Source organism: Sciurus vulgaris (assembly GCF_902686455.1).
Source record: "Sciurus vulgaris genome assembly, chromosome: 11".
Taxonomy (NCBI): Eukaryota; Metazoa; Chordata; class Mammalia; order Rodentia; family Sciuridae; genus Sciurus; species Sciurus vulgaris.
This window is the reverse complement of record NC_136472.1, coordinates 66,284,436-66,310,591: the sequence shown is the minus strand read 5'-3', so window position 1 is coordinate 66,310,591 and position 26,156 is coordinate 66,284,436. Positions and strand designations below refer to the sequence as shown.

The 26,156-nt window shown below is 37.4% G+C and overlaps 1 protein-coding gene and 1 long non-coding RNA gene across 2 annotated transcripts in view; one reads left to right on the top strand and one right to left on the bottom strand.

Annotated features, from left to right (window-relative positions):
- Positions 1 to 26,156, top strand: part of DNHD1 (dynein heavy chain domain 1) — a 79,721-nt gene that overhangs the window by 4,602 nt on the left and 48,963 nt on the right. The window contains 9 exon segments of the mRNA XM_079105771.1: positions 718 to 891; positions 2,177 to 2,380; positions 2,459 to 2,569; positions 4,170 to 4,326; positions 9,447 to 9,695; positions 9,796 to 9,933; positions 10,065 to 10,116; positions 18,578 to 18,849; positions 18,936 to 19,179. Of these exon segments, the coding sequence (XP_078961897.1) occupies positions 718 to 891; positions 2,177 to 2,380; positions 2,459 to 2,569; positions 4,170 to 4,326; positions 9,447 to 9,695; positions 9,796 to 9,933; positions 10,065 to 10,116; positions 18,578 to 18,849; positions 18,936 to 19,179 (1,601 nt within the window).
- The window catches only part of LOC306641004, a 35,639-nt gene that overhangs the window by 4,539 nt on the left and 4,944 nt on the right, over positions 1 to 26,156 (bottom strand). The gene's annotated exons all lie outside the window — the stretch shown is intronic.

The window sequence follows — 26,156 nt, the reverse complement described above, 5'->3', positions numbered from 1 at the left end:
AGTTTTTGTCCTTGTTATTTTCATGTGTATCTGCTACAAGATCACCCCAGCCAAAATTATTAGTGAAAAATTCACTTTGGGGTTCTTGCATAATTAATTTTATTAGCAATTTTGTTGACCAATATGGTAGGAAAGTAAAAAGATGAGAGTATTGGTGCAGGCTTGAGGGGGTCGAAGGATGCACCATTAGATATTGGCTGGAAAGGGAAAAGTATGAAGCTAGAGTTTGAGTGATGATGGGGAGGAGTAAGAGTGATCATGGGAGCAAGAACTTGGAGACCAGGCATGGTTAGAAAGTAGATGTGACGGGAACAGAGAGAGGAGATGAGATCTAGAAGGTTAGCAGGGTTGACAAAAAGGAAAAAATTCAGGACTATGGACTTATAGGGTGATGAGTTGGGAAAATAGTCTTCCCATTATTTGTACATAGTAATATACAATGCAGAATGATTATTCATAGGAAGGGGTTGTTCATGCACATGTCTGTGTGTGAATATAGCTGCCTGACTGTGGTGTAGAACAAACTGTATTTGCTCAGTATTTGGCATCTATATAGGTGGTAGACAGGCTCTAACAGTCACATCCCATTCCCTCCAGCATCTGATCTAGCTCCCTTTCACTGGCAAGGACCCCCTCTAGGTAATCTGACCTTTTTGCTCTGCATTTTCTCTCCTGATATATATATATATATATATATATTTTTTTTTTTTTATTCAGGTCTCAACTTGACTATGAAGTTCCTGTAGAGAAGGCCTTACAAAAGAGAAGTACTGGCTTCTCACCTGAGACTGCCTTCTTGGGTAGTCAGGTGATGACCATTCTGAAGACAGAGAAATTCTGGAAGAACATCTATTTCCTCTATCTCAACGTGGCTCCCAGTCGGTACTTTATGTAAGAGCCTTTAACCAGGCCTCTTCTGCATCCCCAATTCCCTGATTTTCTCCCATGCTATCTACCTCCCTTTTTCTCCCCATGCCTATTCTTTTCCCTGTTCTTTCTCCATATACTCCTCCTCTGTCTCCCGGTTTCCCTCCTCCTTCCCTTCTCATCAGCCTCCTCCTCTCCACTCTCCACCTTCTGCTCTTGTAGCATTTTGTCTTAGTCATTCTTTTCTCACTTTTTTCTCTTTCTTCTTTATTCTATTCTAGAATGGGAGAAACATTTGGTCATAGCCTCAGAAGCAAATTTAATATTGATATTTTTCAATTTCAGTGCAAGAATCAGATGTTTAAATCTGGGAAGCTTTGTTTTTCTAAGGGCATCCTACTTCTTAGACTGAATAAAAATATACTTTCTTTTAACTTCCATCTTTTGGACCTAGTTTTATCTCTGGGATGAAACAACTATCCTCCTTCCACATGACTTGAGGCATTCATTCACTCATTTTCTCTCATTAGATCCTAATCTTACCTGTTTAAAAATATTTTTTTTAAGTTTTTTTTTTTTTTTTTTTTTTTTTTTTCAATGCTAGAGAACAAACCTAGACCTTTACATATGGTAGGCAAGCTCTCTACCACGGAGCTACATTCCTAGCTGAATATTTTTTATTTTCAATTGACACATAATAACTGTACATATTATGGGGTGCAGTGTGGTATTTCAATATATGTACACAATGTGTGTAATGATCAGAATAATTGGCATTTCTATCACCTTTATGATTTTCAAATGAAAAATGATATTACTTATCATTTCTCTCCTTCTCCTTCTCCTTCTCCTTCCCTTCTCCTTCTCCTTCCCTCCTCCTAACCACTATTAAGATAGGCATTTTTTTTTTCATATTTCAACATCTCTGAACTTGAAGTGCATCTTACAAGTTGATAAAGTATCACATTGGAAGCATTTATTTTATCTTAGTGTTTCATAAAATAATGCTACAGCTTACAACTGAGCGTGTCTTGGATTTGATATGATGTAAGATATCTGAGTTGGGATATGTGAACTTCTTGGAACAAGTTACGTGTTTTTTCCTTCTTCTCATCTATTTTTGGCTTCAATTTCTTGATAATATTGTTCCATCTTTTTAGTTTAAAAACAATTCCACTCTCTTTTCTCTCTTCCTTTCTTCTGCCTTTCTTCCCGCCTCCTTTTCCATCTTCCCCGCCCCTCTCTAGTCTCTTCTTGAAATCTATACAAGTCCCTTTGGTTCCCACTGATCAGAGCTATTTTTTAAAAGGCCCTACAACCTGATAGTGGTGCCACCAAACAAGGTGAATCCTGAGCACTACATCTTTTCTCCCTTTGGGATTCTGCATGTACATCCTGTGGAAGGCAGCGAAACAATGACACTGGGTACCTGGCACCGCCACTCTGTTCTGTGGCAACAACTTCAGTTCATTCCATTCTTTAAGCATTGCCTCTTACGCAAGGCCTTGACCTGGTAGGTAGTGATGGGGCTGGGATTTGGGGGAAAATAAATGAGAGCAATATTATATTGTCACTTACCTCTTATCTGTAGTTGGAAGAAGACTGTGCGGTTACGGGGGCTGTGTCGGCTCCGAACTCTCCTGGGGAATCAACTGCTCTTGGCTATACCCCACTTTGGAGCTGGGCTGCTCCATATTAACAGGTAAGGCCTCAAAAACACATCTTTGATGGATTTAAAGAAATTATTTTGACAAAAATAATAACATGTTCATTGTAGAAAAATTTAAAACAAAAAAGCACGAAGGAAAAAATAAAGTTCTAATCCTAGCACCCATAAATAACCACTATGAAGATTTTATTACATATCCTTCTAGTCTTTTTCTATTACATACGTAAAATGTGATCAAACATAATCATGTTACATAGTGTATATGTAACATATAATCTGAACATATCTCCATGTAATTACATGTTCTATATCATCTTGTCTCAGGTATTACCCAGTGATTGAATATCAAGTCTAGGGGTCTAATTCAGATGTTTGAATCCAAGCATCCATTTGCTCTTTCAATGCTTTTATTTATATTCCTTTTCTTTTTGGAAAATGTTGGTTATCCTTATTTTCAGTACTTCCTTGCCTTCCCTTAATGATGCTTCAACTTTTCACAAGGATATTCTGTGATAGGAGTTGGAAAATCAAAAAGCTATGGGGCCTATGCAGGAGGTATCGAAGGAATGCCTTGGTTAGGTGAAGAAATTGGGAGTCTTGGGGGAAGTGGAATCTGGAGATTGCATCTGAAGAGGGCAGTCACTACTCAGTTTCAACTAATTGTCATTTGAGAATATAGTTTCAGCTTGATTAGCCATCTTATTTTTCAGGATTTCCTGGAAATTCACATTTTGTATTGAAGTTTCTTAATTTTAACTGTCTGGCTCAACTTTTAACTAAAACACCATGTTGGCCAACTCTGAGTGGAGCACACTGAAAAACTTTCAGTCTGAATCTGACCCATTGGTTATGAGTTTGCAACCTCTGTTTTAGGCAGTTTCCTTCCTTTAGTCTTACCCAATCCTCCTGATGTAATTGAAAGCATAAGGGCTTTGGAGAGTAGACAGATCTGAATTTAGAACCTGAATACTAGCAAGGGAATTTACTCTTTAAGCCTCAGTTTCCTGATCTGCAAGCTGGGGTAAAGATGTATGCTTACACAGCTATAATGAGAATTAAATGAAATTGTGGATAAAAAGTACCAAGTAAAATGCCTTTTAGTAGGCACTGAATAAATGACACCTGTTATGATTATCCTGTCTACTTATTGAGGGTCTTTCATATTTTTCAAGGATTTTCAGAGATATGGAATTCTCTGTGGAGAAGTGAGAAACAGAAATGGGCTTCCTCAGGGGTGGTCAGCATATAGAGAAGTTGCAGTGTAATCACTTTTGATCCTAAAATTGATCTGTCAGTGTAGATTTTTAGAGCCTTCAACTCCCCTATTCCAAGGAAGAAGCTCCTTTGTCTCTCCTTCTGAGTTAGAACCTATCTGACCCTCTCTCCTGGCAGAGATGTCACTAGGTATAAACGTTTTCACACACCCTGAATCTTTCCAAGTAATTCCCTCAGTCAGAAACTTTCTAGACTTGAACTCTTCCAGAGAACTCTCAAGAGGAACTGTCACTGTTGGTTATTGGAAATATTACAATCTTTATAACATTTGCTCAGTTTAGGGTGAAATGGGTTGGAAAGAATGTTAAGGAGGGAAAACTGGGATTACATCTCTAACTAGCTTATTCCTTGATTCCAGGCTTCTTCAGGAGTTCCACTCTGTGTCCTGGCTACCCCAGGAGCCAGATCAGTGCTACGAGCTTCTAGATCTGCAGAAGGCTCTAGCCAAGGAGAACTACAAGGCTCTGAGGCTACTCCATCGCTTTTTGAAGCTATGTACATCTATTCTTAAACTGGTAAGAAGCTCTTGTTTATTGTAAACCTTTTCTCCAAGCTGATCTCCCCAGAATTCCAGCCTTCTCTCATGAGATCCCCTGTGTGACCTTGACTCTGTAATTAGATCAGAGCTGTTGTCCTGCCCAGCAATAGCAGTCTATGCAAATAGATGGATCAATAATAAGTGAGCAGATACTGGGACTCAACTTTCCCTGAGGATTGGCCCTAGCCTAGGATCAGGGAGAAGGAAGAATATAACAGTGTCTGTTTTGTCAGTTGTTTGTGCTGACAGTAGTGAATTAGAGTATTGAGGAGTTTAAAAACTAGAATCCTGATTTTTCATGCTGCTGGGATTATCTCAGAATCTATCTTGAATCATTGATTGTCCACATTAGATGCACACAATGATGGAGTCCTTCCTAGCTATGCCTTTATTTGGCTTCTCTGTCTCAAGACAGGACTACTCTATAATATGATGTATATTCCAGGACCACTTCTTCCTTGCCCCTCACATCAGACCAAAAGTAGCTATTAGCTAAGATCTTGCTGGGCACTTTCCTCTTTTCTGTTCTGCTTCCCTTACTCCCTTAGAGTTTTTTTTTTTTTTCCTTCAATAAATCACAACTCCTCAAATCCCATACTCAGGGTCTGCTTCTAGGAAAACCAACTTTAGAAAACATGCATTATTAGACCAAGCTCATTTATTATTTTATTCAAATATTCTTATACAGTACTTTTTTGACCTACTTTATCTTTCAGCTTCTGGAAAGTACATATTAAATATCTCCCCCATGACTTTAGATTTGTTAATTTATTCCTTGCTGTTCGTTCAGTTTTTATAACATATATTTAAAAATCATGTTTTGTGCATAAAAATTCATAACAATATTTCTTTATTTCTTGTGTGACTTATTAATATGAAAAACTCTTCGTTCTAATTTTTTTCTTTTTTTTTGTGGTTCTCAGGATTGAACTCAGGAATGCTTTTCCACTGAGTTACATCCCCAGCCCTTTTTATTTTTTATTTTGACATGGAGTACTCATAAGTTGCCCACATTGGCCTTGAACTTGCCATCCTCTTTTCTTAGTCTCCTGAGTTGCTGGGATTACAGATATGCATCACCATACCTAGCTAAAAATCTTTATTCTTGTTATTGATTTTCTTCTAGAGTTCTTTTTTCAGATGTTACTAGTATTGCTTGATCTTCTTATATATTTTTGTTTTATTTTATTTTTTCCATATTTTTATTGGTGCATTAGAGTTAGTACCTAATGGTGGGATTTGTTGTTACATATTTGTACACGCACACAATATAGCAATAAATTTGGCCAATATTATTCCCCAGTATTTTCCCTTTCCCTCTCCTCTTCCCTCTCACTGGTTCCTGATATCCTTTTATTTCAAAGAGTACTTAATTACTTTCTTTTTTGTGCATTTCCCATAAATATATGGTAAATATTTGGTCTGAGAGCCTAAATCTTATAATAGGTTTATCTCATTTACTGTGATTACTGATAGATTTGGACTCCATCTTCTCTTGGTGTTTTCTGTTTCCTGTGATTTCTAGTTGAGTCTTCCTATGTTTCTTTTCTTGAATTGTTTACAATTTTGCTGCTCCCATTGTCCAGCAGTGATTTGGATATTATACACTTTATTTTTGTGGTTGCCCAGGCACTATTCAGTGTCTTCTCATCTTTCTTAGTTTTTGAACGGTGATTTTGTTTCTTTTCATAGACTCTCCTTGATGGGGGGGGGGGTGTGTGTCATGGTTATATGACTCAGTTCTGGGAGATGAATGTTAAGTAGAAATAACTGGAAAAGTTTTAAAAGAGGTTTATTCAACTGGAATGTCATTTTGGACCTCTCCTATATTATTAGCTAACCCTTGGTTGAAATTTCTGGTGATGGAGAAGCTATCTCACTATGATTAGAGTGAAAGTCATACTAAGGATAGAGAAATGGAGAAAAAGCAATGATTTGACTGATATTATTGGGTCAATCTATGGGTTTCTTTTCTTTTCTTTGGGCCATCATGGGGACTGAACCCCGGGCCTTTGCACATGCTAGACAAGTGCTCTACCACTGAGTAACACCCATAGCCCTGGATTTCTTATTGCATTAAAAAAAAAAAAACTCTACTTCTTTAAGTCACGGTTTTTCTAGTTTTCTGTTTCCTGCAGTTGAATGCATATGTACAGCTGTTCCACTCAATTTTTTATAACAATCTCTTTCAAGTCTTTTTCTTATAGGGGGAGACCCTTTCTGATAACCCTATTTAAAATTGTAAAACCCCATTGGCACCAGCACTCCCAAACTCTCTTTCCCTTCCTTTTTTGTGGCACTTACCACCTTTCCACACACATATAAATTATTCATTATGTTTTGATCATTATTCATTATACCCACAGAGGGCAGGGATTTTTATCTATTTCATTCACTGAAACATCTTCAGTGCGTATTGCAGGATATGTCCAAAATAGGTTCTCAGTGAGTATTAGCTGAATGAATGCCAAGTGTGAATTTGTATTCATAACTTTCCTCAAGCATAAGAAGAACCTTAGTATTCTCCTAATTTTCTTTCTTTTCTCTCATTCTCTCTTCATTTTTCCTATTACTCTCTTTTTTCCGGCTTCCTATTATTCATATACATACATATATATGAATATATTATATGACTATATATGAATAATATATATAAACATATATATATATTAGTTGTATGGTGGACACAATACCTTTATTTTATTTTTATGTGGTGCTGAAGATGACATCTAGGGCCTCATGCGTGCTAGGTGAGCATACAACCACTGAGCCACAACCCCAGCCCCCTATTATTCTTACATTGCCATCTCCTAGAATTTCAGTTCTTCATTGTTAGGAACATTTTTGTTTTACAGTATTCACATACAATTAACAGTATGTTTCACAAATTTCTTTGCCCATTAAAGTTTCTTAAAGACAATGTTATCCTCTTGAATTCATTTTCTTTTGTCTGAAATATATATTCCTTTTTTTTTTCAGGAAGAATCTTTGGATGTTAAATTTTCTGAGATTTTGTATATCTAAATATGTCTTCTATTCATTCTCCAACTTCAATGATACTACAGCTAGGTTTACATTTTCAGGTTTAAAAATGTTTTCCTTATAATTTAGAAGTTATCATGCCTAGTGCTGGTGTTTTAAATACAACTACCAACTGTGTTTGCGTATAGTAATAATAATTATTGTTGTTTATATGATTTTGTCCTAATTGATGTTTAGTAGACCCTTTCAATGTGAGATATTATATTCTTTATACAAACATTTACTGTGGACCTACCTGATTCTGGGTACCATATTGAGTGATAAAAAAAAATGAAATAAGGCTTGATAGAGGGTCCTTCCTCAAGGAGCTCATAGTGTAGTGGATGAGTCACACAAGTATCTAGATAATGATGGTGTTCTGGACTAAGGGCTATGTGATGGGAAGCACTGGGTGTTAAGGGTACTGCTAGAGTATGGAAGGTCACACTTTACCAAATCTGAGTACATGTTTGTGCCTGGTTTAGGGCTTAACGATAGCTCTGAAGGCTGAGACTTGAGCTCATGAATAGTGTAAACACAATCCACAGATTGAACCAATAGTTCTAATCACAAGCTCTATGCAGTAAGGAGAGCATCAGGGACAAAGGGTCCATCTGGCCAAGCATAGCTTTATTGTCTCTCCTTTATATTCCTCAACGGGACTTGACAATGATCAATACCTTTCGCAGGCTGAAAACCCTCCTAGATCTGAGAAGAATTTCAAAGATACTCCAACCTTTGTCCCACATTTCCCCTTCTTCAATAGAAAGTCTCTTAGTATCCAGAAATAGCTTCTACTAGAACATAAAGCAATATCACACCACTCAGCAGGCCACATCACCCAGACCTAATGATTAAGTCAATGTTCTGGATTTATTACTGAGTTTTACTCATCTGATTTTTTTGTCTGCTCTATGTATTGTGAAATTCTTTTTTGTTGTTGTTTCTTTTTTTTAAAAAAATGTTCTAATTAGTTATAATGACGTAGAATGCTATTTTGACAATCATACATAAATGGATATCAACTTCTCATTTTTCCGGTTGTACGTGGTGTAGAGTTTCATGGGTCATGTAATCATATATGCACATAGGGTAGTAATGTCCGATTCATTCTACTATTATTACTAACTCTATTCCCCCTCCTCTCCCTTCACTCCCCTCTGTCTAGTCCAAAATACCTCTATTCTTTCCCTACCCCTTATTGTGAATTAGCATCTGCATGTCAGAGAAAACATTCAGCCTTTGGTTCTTTGGGATTGACTTATTTCACTTAGCAGAATATTCTATAGTTCCATCCACTTGCCAGCAAATGCCATAATTTCATTCTTTAAGGATGAATAATATTCCATTTTGTATATATACCACAGTTTCTTTATCCATTCATCTGTTGAAGGGTACCTAGGTGTTTTCATAGTTTAGCTATTGTGCATTGAGCTGCTATAAACATTGACGTGACTGTGCCACTGTAGTATGCTCATTTTAAGTCCTTTGGGTATAAACCCAGGAGTGGGATGATGGGTCATATGGTAGTTCCATTCCAAGTTTTCTGAGGAATCTCCATATCACTTTCCATAGTGGTTGCACCAATTTGCAGTTCTACCAGCAATGTATGAGTGTAACTTATACCCCACATCCTCGCCAACATTTACTGTTGCTTGTATTCTTGATAATTAGTGAAGTTCTATATATACAAATTTTCTATTTGAGTTCAATCCTGAGGGCTTTCAATACATAGGACTGGCCTATCACATTAGCACATTGTGTCCTCCTAATACATGTCCTGCATTGAGTCTTCTCTGGTCACATAAAAATTTCTGGGGCTAGAGCTTAAAATGTAGCTCAGTGGTATAACATTTGCCTTGATGTTCAAGGCCTTATGTTCAGTCCCCGGTACTGCCAAAACAAGCAAACAAATCAAAACAAACAAATTCTGGGGCTAATCTTAACTTAAAAGGAGCCCTCTATGCACATATCTTGGTTCTGGGCTCTAGATCTGATTGTTTGAATAGACCAGTGAATGACTACTTACTCTCCATCCCTCTATGTCCACTTAGTTTTCACTCTCTATGCTGACAGGTTCATGAGGACACATACTATATGCAACAGAACCTGCAGGAGTACGTGAAAATCTGCAACAGGACGGGCCAGGGCTCCATATACATTCAGAGGGTACAGTGCCAGAAGCTGAAGCAGAAGCTGAAGCAAGCAGAGACATGGTTACTGCAACTAGGAAAGTTGGCCCGCCTGATCAACTACATGATTTCTCAGAGCCTTGTTTCAATTTTAGAAGATGAAATAACCTCTTTTGTGGCCAACATCCTGCAAGTGAGGTGTTGGGTAGTGGTGGGAAGGTAAACAAGGGTCAGATGGTAGGAGATATAGCTGACATGTAGCACCACAATCTTTCTTGATGCTTCTTTTACAGGCCCCAAGGCAAAATCCCTTTCTCCGATCACAGTTGGTCTTTGATGATCGTGGCAAGCTATCTCAAGTGCCCTGTGTTGAAAATATGATCCAGACTGTAACCCGTGGCCTACAGTCTGTCAAGACCTCTGCCCTGCAGGTATCTGAATTGGGCAGGGGACTGGTTATAGAAATTCCTAGTTCCTACCTTCTGTTATCAGAAGCTCTCAGTCTGATTTGAGTCCCTCCTTTTCCTTCATTTCTTTCCTTTTTCTATATCCTAACATGAAGGTATTGCAGTCTGCAGACCTGAAGACCTCCAGGGATCTCCTGTATTCTGAAGGTATTCAAGAAGTCTTAGGGAGTAGGGAGGCTGGGAGGAAGGGAAAGGAACATACAGAGCATGAATGGCATGGGAAGTGATCAGGAGGTCCAAGCTATGGAGGCAGGCCTTGGGTTGGAAGGAGCGGCTATAACACGGGTATTGTACATGAGTGTTGGGAGTTAGGAGAGTTGATGTTCTTGCTTGCTAATTCATGTGCAGTGAAGGAGAATATAAAGAGTCTGAGTACATTCTTTCCCCTGGATCATTTAAAACTGTAAGGTTTTTCTCTAGCATCATAGTTGCATTTTATTTCCTGTTGAATTTGATTGCTAGGTTAATTTGGACTTGTTAGAAGAGCTCTACTCGTTCAATATTTGCTTTAATTCATACAGCTCTTTTTCACTTCCTATGGAGTAATTCATTAGTATATTAATTCTCAAATTTGTTAACCCTCGGGGAAGGAATACATCTTTACATTTCCTTTATTTAGAGTACTAATGATGTCACAAATAAAATCACTAAATGCATTCAGTCATATCTGACATGTAGATGCTTTTCAATTTTCCCATTTAACTGATAAGGTCTTCATTAAGATGATTTAAAGAGGAAGTTAATTTTAGGAAATAGATGACAATGAGAAAAAGGTTCATTAAAAGGAGAGTTCATTTTTTTTTTCTTTTTACAAATCAGAGAGATTGGGGCACATTTTTTCCAAAAATGAATTTAGGTTAATTGATAGAGACTATTGATATTTGTTTTACATAGTGCATTGGGAAGGGGAAAGACTTTGCAACGAGACACATTAGTTTACTGGTCTGCACAGTGGAAACAACAAAACTACCTAAGTAGAAGTATTGTTTTGAAGATTAGAAGAGGTAATGTGTCTAGGATAGTGTTGAGTACTTAGTAATTCATGCTTCAGATCTTCTAGTATTCTTAGTATTAAAGTCTTAGATAAATCTAACACTTACCTGTATTTTCTCATTATATGCTGCAGTAACTTCCTTAAAGTTGTTTTTAAAAACTTAAATTTTTATTTTAAATTCTAGTGAAAGTACAAATACCACCTGAAATGCCTTAAGTCATCCATTCCATTTCTTAAAGAGCAGCACAGACTGACATGTTTAGGAGTAAAATGTCATGATGCTTATATTTTACTTTCAGTGGTGTAGGGAAGACAAAAATGTAGAAGGAAAATCAGAACAATGTGACAAATGTTAATTGTTAAATCTAATTGGATGGATAAGAGAGTTCATAGTATCATTCTTGAAACTTTTCTACAAAACTTCAGGGGGAAAAGATCTGCAAAACCAAATTAATATATAATGGAGGACTTGAACCAAAGTTCCGATTTAAGATTTTCTTTAGACTCTTTAAGAAAAATGGAGTAATTTTCAATAACATAAATATGTAGCAGATAAAACACTACTAATAGTTTTTAAGAAACATACCTCCAACTGAGAAATCTATACTTAAATGAGACAAGATTTGTATATACTTTAACCATATTACAAAATACTTTCAAAATTCCTACTTACAAAAATATGAAATGCAATCCCAGCTACTTAGGAGGCTGAGACAGGTGAATCACAAGTTTGAGGACAGCTTCTACCATCTAACAAGGTCCTGTCTCAAAATAAATTTAAAAGGGCAAAGATGACCAGGTGTGATGTATACCTATGATCCCAGTGATTTGGAAGGCTGAAGAAGGAAGACTGTGAGTTAGAGGCCAGCCTCAGCAATTTAGGGAGACTTCAGCAATTTAGTAAGACCCTGTCTTCAAAATTAAAAATAAAAAGAACTGAGAATGTAGCTCAGTGGTAAAGTACCCCTATGCTCAATGCCCAGTTCCCAAACAAAAACACCACAACAAACAAAAAACCTGGTGTGGTGGCACATACCTGTAATCTCAATGACTAGAAGGCTCAGGCAGGAGGATTATAAATTGGAGGTCAGACTGGGCAATTTAGTGAGACCATGTCCCCCCAAAAGGACTGGAGATGTAGCTCAGGGGTAAAGCACCCATGGGTTCTATCCCCAGTACTGTAAAATAGTAATAAAAATAAAAAGAAGAAGAAGAGGAGGAGGAAGAAAATAAAAAGAAGGAGCGTCGCTGGTATGCTCCAAGATGCGCCACTACCCATGGGATTTGAATCAAGGGATCCGTCAGGGCTCATACATTGCCGCCTGCCTGGCAGCTCTATCTCAAGGACCACGGTATCTCTACGCTCAAGAACAGGCCCTTCCTGGAGGGCTGCGCCTGCAACCTGGAGTGGAAGACAGAGGCCGGCTTCATCCATTGCCCTCTGAGAATGAGCACAAATTGGCCCAGTGTTTCTTCTGTTTCAAGGAACTGGAAGTGACAGCCCCATAGAAGAACATCAAAAGTATTCGTCTAGGTGTGTGTCCCTTTCTGTTATGAAGCAGTTGGAAGAATTAACCCTCAGTGAATTTTTGAAACTGGAAAAAAGAAAGTACCAAGAACAAAATTGCAAAGGAAACAGCAAACAGAAAGAATTTCAAGAAACAACTGAGAAAGTCCCGTGTGCTATGGAGCAGCTGGCTACCTTAGAGTGAAACTTTGCTGTGGTCACCTGGTCCCAGGGTGACATGACATATCATATCCCAGGCATGTACCCCAGTGCTACTGTCTTTCTGTGGAACTCCTAGCAGTACCTTAGGAAAGGAGAATGCCAAAATTATGAAATTGGAAGTTTAGACTGAGTTTTGTTTTCTCCTGAAGTGGCATCAGCGCCTCCTCAGCCTTGGCCGCTGTGCTGCCCATCACAGCGATGGGGCCTCTCTCCCTCTTAGGTGACCTTTGCTCTGTTGAGCCCTGGACTTGGAGGTGAAAGCTGGGACAAAGAGGATAGTGTCCCTGTGACTAGACCTGATGGGCGGTAGATGGAAGACAAATGCCTGCAGAAGGTCTTGGTGTTTCCAATAACCCTTTTTTTTTTTTTTTTTCCTGGTGCTGGGGATTAAATCCAGGGCCTTGTGCTTGCAAGGCAAGCACTCTACCAACTGAGCTATATCCCCAGCCCTCCAATAACCTTTTAGTCTCTGGGCTGCTCATAATCACCTGTCTTTCCAACATGACTCTTCCTACAGGGTGACGGAATAAATTAATTTTTTTTAAATGAAAAAAATAGAGCTAGGATGTAGCTCAGTGGTAAGACTACACCTGGGTACAATCCCCAGTACGCTGTGGGGTTGCGGGGATAAACTCCTTTACAATAGAAACTTATATACTGATTAGATTCTAGTCACTGAAAGAATATTCAGTGTATTAGTAATAAAATAATGGTAACAAATCCTCTAGTTTTAAGCTATGTTCTTCAGCATTTTCCAAAGAATGTCTTGCAACCAAGAAAGAGTATTAGTATTACCATCTGATATTTTTATAGTCTTATTGGAAATTTTCTGCAGTTCAAAATGGATAAAATACAATCAGATAATTGTGTTTCTCATCTCTCAGGTTCAAAACCTATTACCTTAATATTCTGATATAAGTAGTAAAAAAGTATGACAATATCCTACTATGGTCAGAATATTTTTTTTAAATAAATCTGTTACACTGAAAAGAGACGAAGGCTCGCCTCATTTAATTATAAAATTTCTTGACATACATTGGTTGGGATGGTGTTGAAATTAGCTTAGGGATACAATGCAAAGAATGAAAACTGTGGTTGCTGTTTTTGGGGGAGGGGAGTTTGTATTTTTGCCAGGGGCCTGCACATGTCAGGGAGGGTCTTTTGGAAGTGTGATATGTGAACAGTGTGACTAGGAAGAAGTATAGGGGAAGCAGAGTGGCAGTGAGTGGATTTTAGATGAGAGGGAAGAAGAGTTTTTTTCCCCTTTCTGCTCTGTAAGAAAATCTGAAGAGATGAAAAGTGTATAAATATGTTTGACAAACTTTGCACCATGTGAAATGTCTGAGTCACTCATTAAAGGAAAGCTACAGTGAAGATCTATATTATTTAGGTCTATCAAATTTGGATTGATATTTAAAAATGAATCCTCATGTCTACTTATGTGTAAATATACATATATTATTTGTGAATTATAATTACACATAATAGTGAGATTCATTATTCCATATGCACATATTTTTAATCAAATCCCAATATCCCTCCCAAATGACAGGTAATGTTTCTTTGATTTAATAGAGATCTAATTTTCTATTATAAGGAAACTAATTCACTTTCACCTTGGGAATGAAGTTTTTAGTGATTTCTCTTTTGTTTTGTTGGGATACTCCTTTCACCCTGCATTTAAAATAGCTTTTCATTGCTTGTAATCATAGCTGAATTGAATTTTATAGCATCATATTTCCTGAGCATTCCATGGGTCTTGGCACCTTGAATCACCGTTCTTCAGCTATGTCTTATATTTTGAAGCACAGAATATAAAGTTTCTAAATTCAAAGGCAGTAAAAATGTAGCACTGCTGTCACATAAATTGAAATTAGAAAGTTAGGAAGAGAACCCCTGCCTCTCAAATTGCTGCTTAGCCTTTTATCTCTACTTCCTGTTTATCTTTTCATTTACTCTGATTCCTATGATTAGCTGCCATTCTTCCATTGGGCTTTCTGCTCCCTTGTAACTACTGCTTTCAAATGACTTTAATTTTTTAATGGCACCAGCTCCATCCTTCATATTTGTTTGGTCTTTTAGTTAAATTTTCCTATTTGTGACTGATTTAGTTTGAATTTTTATGATTGATTCAGCCTATCCTATACATATGATCACATAACCATAAGCTATGGCAAGGGGAAATGGATCATAATGTAAATTAATTAGTGGCAGATCCTCTTTGAAGGGTGTGTATGGTGGGAAAAGTTGTGATCTTCAGCTGTGCTTGTACTTGGCTATAAACATTCATTTTGTGAGAATGAATATGTGAGTTGGTTTGGGGTTACATAATCTGAACTCAAAAATAGGTAAGCAAAAAAAGGGAATTTATTGGCTCCCATAACTAAGAAACTCAAGGATTGAACTGGACTTAGTCACAGTGGCCTGAACTATAAAAAGAAAAAGTCTTAAACTAAGTGCTTCTAGGATTGGTTTAGTGACTCAAAAACCCATCAAGTGCAATAAAAAAAATTAAAATTTAAATGCCATAAAGTACTATCCCCTTTATATCTTTCCCTCATTCCTTGCTTTTAGCTATAGGTAAGGGCAGACTCTCTCACAAAGTTGTGTATAGTGAGGAGGCTGCAATCAAGTATCATGTGTGTATGTGTGTGTATGTGTTTGCATGTGTTCATCTTCAAGCTTATTGTGTCATAGTTGCAAGATGAACTATACCTCAAAGCTTCCCATTCTTAAGCAAAATTAGTGGGAAAAGAGAGGCCAAGTTAGCAAGAATTCTCTGTGCCTGCTTTTTTGTTACCAGGGAAGGGAATCTTATCCAGAAACTCCCCAGGTGACTCACTTTTACATCTCCTGTCAAAATCTAGGTTAGGTTACTACCTCTACCTCCAAGAAAGGGCTGAAAATCAAATGATTGACATTCTTGGTTTCTGGTGGAATATGAACTCTTGTCATCATAGAAGGGAGAAGGAAATAACTAGTGGGGAGTCAACCAATAAGTCTTCCAGAATTCCATTCTTCAGATAGGCCATCTCCACCTGGCAAGCAAGAGAATCACCAGTATTCTTTATATCACCAAATCATACTATATACTCTTTCCCTTCTAATCCTCATTTCATCAGAGGTTCTAATATTGTTTGTCTGAAGCTCATTCTCAATAGTTCTTCAGGAAGAGCTTATGGGTACAAAATTCTCAAGTTTTCTCTGTTTGTTAACAGTTTGTACCCTTGAAAGTTATTGTTGCTGGATATAAAAGTATGGCTTATTATTTATTCCTTTTGCATATCTTAAATACATTGCTCAAATTTCTTTTGGGCATTATCAATTGCTATCAAAAAGTCTAATGATAATCTAATCTATTTTCCTTATAAAATCTTGTACTCTTTTTGACCAATGTTTTTCTTTTAATTTGAAATCTAGTAATTTTAGTAGGAATGCCTTGAAATTGAAAAGTCTGGGGTAAATTCTCAGGTATGTTCTTTCAAAATGTAGTTTTAAATTGTTATTATTTCAGGACAATTTGTTTTCTAGCTTTTAAAAATGGTTTTATTGATACATAATTCACTTGTCATAAAGTTCACCCCAAATATACATTTTAATGGTTGTTAGTATACCCATGGAGTTGTGCAATCATTACTATAGTAAATTTTAAAACATTTTTGTCACCCCTAATAAAAATCCATATTATCAACAATCATTCCCCATTCTTTTCTTACATCATTTTTCTGTTGCTTACATCAGAAAAAAATAGCTTTTCTTCACTTTCAAAAGGAGATTTGGTTTAGTTTTTTTAACCTCTCAATTTCCTTTTTAATTTTTTGGTAGCATTAAACATATGGTGATGGCTAGCTCTCTAAGATTTCCTGGTTTCTGTTTCCCTCCCCCATTTTATCTGGGCCTTTTTCCCCTCTGCTACTTCCATCCTGCTTGATCATTTATTCTGTTCCCAGTTTTTCCTTAATGCCACACTTTGTCCCTAAAGACAGCCCTGACTGTTTGGTTTCAATAGTCAAATGGCAGAAAGATCAACAGAGGGAAGGGAACAAGGAGTGAGAAAATGGAAAGGGAAGGAGAGGTACTGACGTCTGAATTAGAATAAGATACATTCCATGTTTGTATAATTTTATCAGAATGGCTTTTCCTGTCATGTGTAACTGAAAATAACTGATTTAAAAAAAGAGTTCATAGGGTAGAGATTTCTTCAGCTCCTATAGGCTTTGTCTTTCCAGCTAGCTAGTGGAAGGTTTTAATTCCCATTTTCAAATTAGTTCTCCACTTTGTATAAAATGCCTGTTGGTCATTTTGGGGTTTTCCTAGTCTCTGGTTTGTCTGATGCCTTGTCATTCCCTCTATCTCTTTACTCACAAATCCTGATACCATGTGGGTCTTGAGACTGTGGGTGTTCTGTCCCTACTCACTTATACTTTGGAATTTGTAAGAATCCTTTGTCCCCATTTGTTAAAAATGTCAATCATGGGTTTTTGGTTTTACTATTTAATTGATCTGTTGTTTTTATTTGGGGTTTTGGGGGGATTTTGAAACTATGTTGCCACTGTTGTCATCTTCTCAGAATCCCTTCTGGTGTTATTATTATTGTTTTATTGTGGAACAGAAACTGTAAGGTATTAGAGACAAGGGCCAAAGCAGGGAGAAAGGTTAGAAGGATATTGCAGTAATGCAGTGAGAGATGATCGAAATCTGGGCTTCCCGGAGGAGGGCAGGTGATGGTAGATATGGTGAGAATTAGTTGGGTGCTGGATATATTTTGAATGTAAAGCCTGTGGGATTCTGTGATGGCTGGGTATTTTGTGTGGTAGAAAAGAGTCAAAATTGATTATAAAGATTTTTGACTGGAGAATGTAGAAGGATGAAGTTCTGTTTACTGAAATAAAAAGACATTTATAAATTCCTGCAATTTTCTATGAAACAGGGAAGAGAAATCTGAGCTCATTTTTGTCCCTGTTAAGTTCAAGTGTGTGTTTGATATTCAACTAGAAATGTGGAGTAGGCAGTAGTTTAAATGGGATTAGAATTCAGGGAGAGACCTGGACTAGAGTTAAATTTGGATACAACTAGATAGTGCTTAAAAGTCATGAAGTTGGATGAGATCTGGGGAGTGCATAAGATGGAGAAGAGACGAGACCTGAGGTCTGAGCCTCAGGAACACTATATAGTTTAGATAAGGGCACAACAGATCAAACAACAGATCAAATTTCTGAATGTTTTGATGCTTTATTTGCTTTTTTTTTTTTTTTTTACAAAAGTTCTGACACAAATCCCTATTTTGGTAATTAACCAGTTCCTAAAATATTAAGGGGAGAGTTAGGAGGGTATTCATTAGGGCATGTCCAACATTCCTTCCCAGTCTCCACTCTGTTCTGTGGAAGCTGGAGTGCTATAAACTACACTTCTCAGACCCCCTTGAAGTAAGGTGTCATATGTGATTTAGAATACATCAGTTAGGTCTACATGAGATTTCAGCCAAGAATTAAGTTGGGGAGAAAGGCATGTGCCATCCACTCTGCAGATTGTACATAGATTGTACATAGCAGAGACAGTGTGTTTTATAGCTGGTTGGTGTGGTAATAACATCCCAATTTGCACAGAGCACTGGATGCTTAGCAATACATTTAACATGTTGAAATAATTTCCTTCCTGATATATTAGTTAGAGTAAATTCTGCTTTCTGTACCTGAATTCTAACAAATTCCCTCTTGGGGTCTGATATACTGTGTTTGTGCTATCAATGTATTTAGAAACTCATGAGCAGGGGATAGTGAATGTGGTGTGATGTATGTGCACATATTCGGGGTGGGAAGATATGTGTGTGGGCTCTGGAAGGCACTCCAGATGTGCTCCACTAGATATGGTATGTACTCCACTAGAAGATGATGAATTTGAAGAGGAGGACTCAAACATAGAATTCCTGAAGCCCAAGTTCCTGGGTCAGTCCAGCAATGCTGTTCGTATATTCTGTGGCCCAAGAGTAGGGTTGGTATGGCCTTGGAAGTCTCAGCCAATTCCTGATCTCCTGGAGGTCTGTGGACACAAGCTACGGGGCCAGTACTTACCCCCCAATTATAATCAGCTACGGGAAGACTTGGACAAGAACCTTCGAATCCAGCAGGCACTGAATATACAACAGGTACTGATGGAGGTAAGAACAGGCTTAAGGAATGGGATACTGCCCACAAGTTTCCTCGTAGCCACTTGCTTTGCCCTAAGCACCTTGTCTACCCTTAGAACATACTGTGGGAGGTGCAGGAATTCTGCAGGGACCATCACTGGATAACAGACATTTATAAATTCCTGCAATCCTGGGGACCTCAGAAGCTAGAAGACATGAGAGGCTGTCCCATCAAGGACTATGTAAAGCTGGTGAGCTGCCTGAATGATTGGCAAACCCGTGTTTCCAATATGCCTATTGAGTTGCTGACAAAAGGAAAGTTGCTACTGCTGAGCTGCCATAATATAAAGGCAGAGCTGGGTGAGTACTACTTGTTTTTCCTCCTTTCTTCCTTATGTCTGTCCACATGGCCTACTTTGTTCCTAGAATGTTCTCCAGGGACCTTTGGCACAAGCCTCTTATTGGACTTTTGTAGCCTCCCAAAGCTCCAGGACTCAGGCCCTTTCTTTTGGCATCAAATTTATGATCACTGGTTGACAACCTCTCTGTTTTGGCTTAGCTCATTCCCTATACTCCCTAGGAAGCACATTGCTGTTGCTCCACATTTTCCAGTCTTACGATATATAAGTAATTTAACCAAATGTGACTTAACAGAAAGTTTAACCTGCTGTTTGGGCTACTGAGTTCAGTTTCTTCCCAGAGGTCCTTAGGAGTCTAGGATGTCCCTTCCCTGCATGTAACAGAGTTGAAGTTTATGCCACAGTTTGTATGTGTAAGTTGGGAGCAGTGGTGCACACCTGTAATCCCAGTGCCTTGGGAGGCTAAGGCACGAGGATCACAAGTTCAAGGTCAGCCTCAGCAATTTAGTGAGGCTCCATGCAACATAGGAAGACCCTGACTCAAAATAAAAAAATTAAAATGACTGGGGATGTGACTCAGCTCCCCTAGGTTCAATCCTTGGTACCAAAAAATTTGTCTGTGTAAAAACTTTCTTTAACTGATCTTGTCTCACTCTGTAGTCCTAACTTCTGTGGGTAGTGATAGAAGAATATTACCTTCCCAATTAAAGAAAGTTCTTTTCATTTAAAGCAGCCACTTATCTAATTCAGTCCATTTTTGGGTATTTGGTCAATTCAAAATGCATACCACAGTTCTGGGTTGTGTTTGTTCTTAATTGTCCTCTGCTCAATTTTCCTTCCCCAGATGCCATATGGCACTAAGGAGGGCTGCTGGGCTGCATGCTCTTCTTTCCACAAAGTATAACACATCCTTGCCTGGTCCCGACATTGGTGTTTTTGGTGCTGCTGTGTCCTGGTTTGTGTATGTGGGGTGTGTCTTCTTGGCCTAATGGGGTCACAGAGTGATTACCTTTTCTACCTTGGCCCCTCCTTGGCTCCTTCTTGAATGGCAGATCTTTGGGGTTTTAGTGACTCCTTCATCCAGTCTCTGTCTTGGGTTAACCACCCCCAGAGTATTTATTTCAGGGCCCCTCAACTCTCCATATAGAAACCTCATCCAGGTCACTGGTTAACAATTCTCTGCTATTTTCTAAATCTCCTGCTATTAAAGAGTTATCAGGGACTTGTAAGCTTTAGAGTTGGCTTCTTCTGCCATAACACATCACATTATGGTTTCTACTCTGTGATGATTATTTTATGTTAGCATAAAACAGCAACCTGAAAGGTGGTGGTCTCTTGCCAAAATTCCATATATACAGTGGGACTCAATATTGCTCCATGCTCTGTTTCTTCCTCAACTTGTCTCAGTTTCCCTCCTCTTGCTGCCTCTACCCCTATTAGGTCAAAGCCCACTTGTTGATATCACTGTCTCTGAGAAATTTGGTTTGTCACCTAGTGTTTTCCCCTCTTTTCTCTTTCTCTTCTCCCTTGGGAAGGATGTCTTATGCTATTGTATACTGGATAAGTACCTCAGCCTAGGAGATGGTCTTAGAGAGGCTCATGATGAAGTACATTAGTAAGCCAGGGATTTTTTTTCTTCTAGGAAATAGGGAGGTTGTTCTGTTTCCTCACTTAACCTCCAAGAATGGTGAGTAACCAATAGGATCTACTTCCTATAGAGACTAGACACTATTGGACCCATGATCCCCCAAACCTGCTTTCTTATGAAGGTGAGAGGCCTTGGAACTAGGGTTGGGAGAGTATGCCTTCCTAGTCCTCTGTGCCTTTGCTCCTTGGCAAATTAATGCACAGGCCTCATTAGGTATCTTATGGGCCATTAAAACTTGTTGCTCTTGTACAGGGGGTTCAAGCTGGCAAGGCAGGAAGAGGGAGGACCTGTGGTTGGTCTGCTTTCTTTTTTTGGCCCTATTTTGGGCAGGATTTGTTTCACCTTGCTACAGAAGGTGCTTTCTTTCTAGTTTGTTAGCTTCCTGATACTTAGTGCAGGATCAACTAGCCCTTTCAAAGGAGAAAGTGGGAGAGACAAGCACTGAGTTTAGAATCCTGGCTCAGTTTTTTACTTGCTTTGTGACTTTAGATCTCTGAGCTTCAGTTTCTTTGTTTGTAACCTGGGCATGCATTCAAGGTTATAGGAAGAATTATTCACAGTGCTTCTGGCATTGAATATTGCATGCAGTAGGAATTCAGTGCATTTCAAATTCATCTTATCCTCTTCTGTCTATTTTCATCCTTTTTGCTGATAATATTTTATCTTCTTCTAATTCTGTTCTTTCTGGACCTCCTTGAACAGTGAACAATATACTTGCACTCCAGTGAGTTGGCCTTTCAGGAAATTTAGGATCATCCTTTAACTCCTCACCTCCTTAAATCTACCAAGTCATTCAAGTCATACAAATCCTTTCTGTTCTTCTGCTCCCTTTCCATCCATGCTCAAGCTCCCAATCCCTAGGAAACCTATTTTAGCAAATTATTGCTCTTTTATCCCATAGGGTGGCACTGTTGGGCTCCTATTTGCCTTCACCTGCCTAATGCTATTGATCCAAAATTAGAACCTTGCTTTGGTCTATCTGTCATGCACCAGGGGGATTCTCTGAAAAAGTATGAGTTTAAATCCCATGTTCTGTTAAATATAGGCTGTCTTTCAATAAGCTCTCTCTTGATAGGTTTTGTCAGTCTCAGCTATTGGTTATCTGTCCTCTTAGCTACTACTTTCTCCAAGGCTCTGAAAGTGCCATACCCAGTATTTCTCAATTACCTGCTTTCCATATTCACTTTTCCACTTTCTGGTTGTAGAGATGCTACTAGGCGATAGAATGGTTTACTTTACATAAGACATTTTAAATGTCTATGTGTGTGTTTATATGCACACATATGTAATGCATATGTACATCATTTATTTATTTGTTTTATATATTTTATGTATGTTTATAATTTGAGCAATAATAGAGTGAGGCCAAGCTGCCTGAGTTTGAATCCTCTCTCTACAACTTTTGTTGTTTTCTTTTTTTATTAGAGCTTTATAGTTATACATATTAGTTAGGTTCATCCTGACAAACTTATTCATGCATTGAATATTATTTCAGTTCACAATCCCCACTTTCCTCTCTGCTGTTCTTCTTTCTCTACTCTGAAATACTTAACCTTTTGCTCATCTATTTATATCAAATTGTTTTTTTTTATTTATTCATAAAGGTGAAATTCCCTGTGGTATATTTATATATGCACATAACATGATTTCTTAAGAATTCATTCTGCATTACCTCTCCTTTCCCATTCCTCCACTCTGCCTCTCTTCTTTTTCTACACTACTGATCTTCGCTATATCTTTATGATATCCTGTCCTTCCCTCCTTCATTCCTTTATTTTATGCTAGCTTCCACATATGACAGAAAACATTCCACTTTTGAGTTTCTGAATCTGGCTTATTTCACTTAGCTTGATGCTCTCCATCTCTATCCATTTACCAGCAAAGACAATAATTTCATTCTTCTTCTTCATTATGACTGAGTAGAACTCCATTGTGTATATATTCCATAATTTCTTAACCCATTCATTTCTCGACAGGCACCTGGGTTGGTTCCATAATTTAGTTATTGTGAATTGTGTACTATAAACATTGGTGTCTCTGTATAACAATAGTATGCTGATTTTAATTCTTTTGGGCAAATACTGAGGAGTTGGGATAGCTGGGTCATCTGGCAGTTTTTTGAGGAATCTCCATAATGCTTTCCAGAGCAATTGTACTAATCTGTAGGCACACCAACAATGTACAAATGTACCTTTCTCCTCACATCCTCAACCAGCATTGAACATTGCCATTCTGACTGGAGTAAGATAAAATCTTAGTGTAGTTTTAATTTGTATTTCCCTGATTGCTAGAGATGCTGAACATCATTTCTTGTTTTTATGAGTCATTTGTGTTTCTTCTTTTGAGAAGGTTCTGTTTAGCTCATTTGCCCATTTTTTAATTGGGTTATTTGCTTTTGGTCTTCAGTTTTTTGAGTTCTTTATATATTATGGATATTAATCTACTATCGGAGGAATAGGTGGCCAAGATTTTCTCCTATAGGTTCTCTCCTTATGTTCTTAATCACTTCCTTTGCTGCGTAGAAGCTTTTTAATTTGATGGTATTCCACTTATTGATTCTTGGTTTTATTTGTTGCACTTTAGGGGTCTTGTTAAGGAAGTTGGTGCCAGCACCTATATAATGGAGTGTTGATGCTAGGTTTTCTTCTAGAAGTTGTAAGGTTTCTGGTCTAATTTATAAATCTTTGATCTACTTCAATTTGGATTTTCTGCAGGATGAGAGATATAGGGGTCTAGTTTCATTTTTCTATATATAGCCATCCAGTTTTCCCAGCACCTTTTTGTTTAAAAGTCTGTCTTTTCTCCAAAATACATTTTTGGAAACTTTGTCAAGTATCAGATGGCTGTAGGTATGTGGATTTGTTTCTGTGTCTTTTATTCTGTTCCATTGGTCTGCATGCTATATTGATGCCAATGCCATACTATTTTTGTTGCTATAGCTCTGTAGTATATTTTCAGATCAGGTAATGTAATGCCTCCTGCTTTGCTGTTCTTCCTTAGTATTGCTTTGATTACTCTGGGTCTCTTATTCTTTCAAATAAATGTAAGAATTATTTTTTCTCATTCTGTGAAGAATTCATTGATATTTTGATGGGAATTGCTTTGGATACTATGGCCATTTTGACAATGTTAATTCTGTGTACCCAAGAACACAGGAGATCTTTCTACACAGACGACTTCTACAGTCGTCTTCGATTTCTTTCTTCAATGAACTACAATTATCATTGTAGAGTTCTTTTACCTCCTTGGTTAGATTAATTCTCAGGTATTTTATTTTGTTTTTTGAGGTTATTGTGAATGGGATGATTTTCCTGATTTTTCCTCAGCAGAATCACTGTTGGGGTGTAGGAAAGCTATTATTGCTTTTATGGGTGTTGATCTTGTATTCTGCTACTTTGTTGAAGTCAGTTTTAGGCTCTAGAAGTCTTCTGGTGGAGTTTTTTTGGATCTTCTAGATATAGGATCATGTCATTGACAAAGAAAGATAGTTTGACTTCTTTTCCTATTTGTATCCCTTTTATTTTATTTTCTTGCCTGCTGACTTTGTTAATGTTTTGAGGGCTACGTTGAATAGAAGTGGTGAGCATGGTAGACATTCTTGTCTTGTTCCTCATTTAAAAGTAAAGGTTTTTATATAAGAATGAGAAGTTATACTTGATTTATGTATGACATGTCAAAATTCATTCTACTATCATGCATAACTAATTAGAACAAATAAAATATAAATAAAAAATAAAAGTTTTTAGTGTTTTCCCATTCAATATGATGATGGCTTTGGGTTTGTCAAAAATGGCCTTTACAATATTGAGGTAGGTTCCTTCCATTCTTAGCTGCTTTAGCATTTTCAACATGAATGTATACTGGATTTAATCAAAATTCTTTTCTGAATCTATTGAGATGATCATGTGATTCTTGTTCTTAATTCTGTTTAAGTGGTGAATTACATTTATTGATCTGCATACGTTGAACCAACGTTACATCCCTGGAATGAAACCCACTTGATCATGGTGTGTTACCTTCTGGATATGTTTTGAATACAGTTTGCTAATACTTTATTAAGGACATTTACATCTATGCTCATCAGAATAATGGTCTGTAGTTTTTTTTCCTTGATGTGTCTTTGTGTGGTTTGGGTATCAGTTTTATACTGGTTTCATATGATGTTTTGGTAGTTCCCTTGCAATCTCATGAAATAATTTGAGAAAAACTGGTGTTAGTTCTTCTATAAAGGTCTGGTAGAGCTCAAGTGAGAATCCATCTGGTCCTGTGCTTTTCTTTTTTAGAAGATTTTTAATTTCTCTTCCGGTTTCATTACTTGATATTGATCTGTTTAGGTTTTCTTTATCTTCCTGGTTCCACTTGGGCAGGTCATATATGTCTATAAATTTGTCAGTGTCTTCTAGATTTTCCAGTTCATTGAGGTAAAAATTTTCAAAATTGGTTCTGATTATTTTCTGGATTTCAGCAGTGTCTTTGCTGATATCTCCTCTTTCATCTCTAATCTTGTTATTTGGATCTTTTTTCTCCCTCTGTTTGTTAGTTTGGCTAATGGTTTATCAATTTTATTTATCTTTTTGAAGCAACAATTCTTCATTGCATTGATTTTGTACATTTTTATTCTTCATTTTGTTAATTTCTTCTCTGATCTTAATTATTTTCTGTCTTTTACTGGTTTTGTAAGTAGTTTGTTCTTTATTCTAAGGCCTTGAGGTGAAACATAAGCTTTTGTATTTGGGATCTCTCTATTATTTTTTTAATGTAGGCTCTTGGTGGAATAAATTTTCCTTTTAGAACTGCTTTCATATTGTCCCAGAGATTTTTGATATGTTGCATCTCTTTTCTAGTTCATTTCTAAGAATTTCTTGATTCCTACTCATTTCTTCTTTGATCCACTCTTCATTTACTTGAATATTTTTCAGTATCATGTGTTTTTGTCATTTCTATTATTTTTCTTGCTGGTGATTTCTAGCTTTATTCCATTATGATCTGATTGGATGCCTGGGATTATATTAACTTTTTTTGTATTTGCTAAGATTTGCTTTGTAGCCTATAATATGGTCTATTTTGGAGAAAGTTCCATGAGCTGCTGAGAAGAAAGTAAAGGTGAGATAGTCTATAGATGTCTGTTAGGTCTGTTTGATTTATAGTGTTGTTTAGGTTGGAGATATCTTTATTGATTTTATGTTTTAATGACCTATTAGTGATGATAATATAGTATTACTGTGTTGGATTCTACGTTAGATTTCATGACATGGAGGTTTTTGTTTGTTTTTGTCATTGGATGCACACCTGATATCTGCTTTGTCAGATAAGAGAATAGCTCCCCCTCC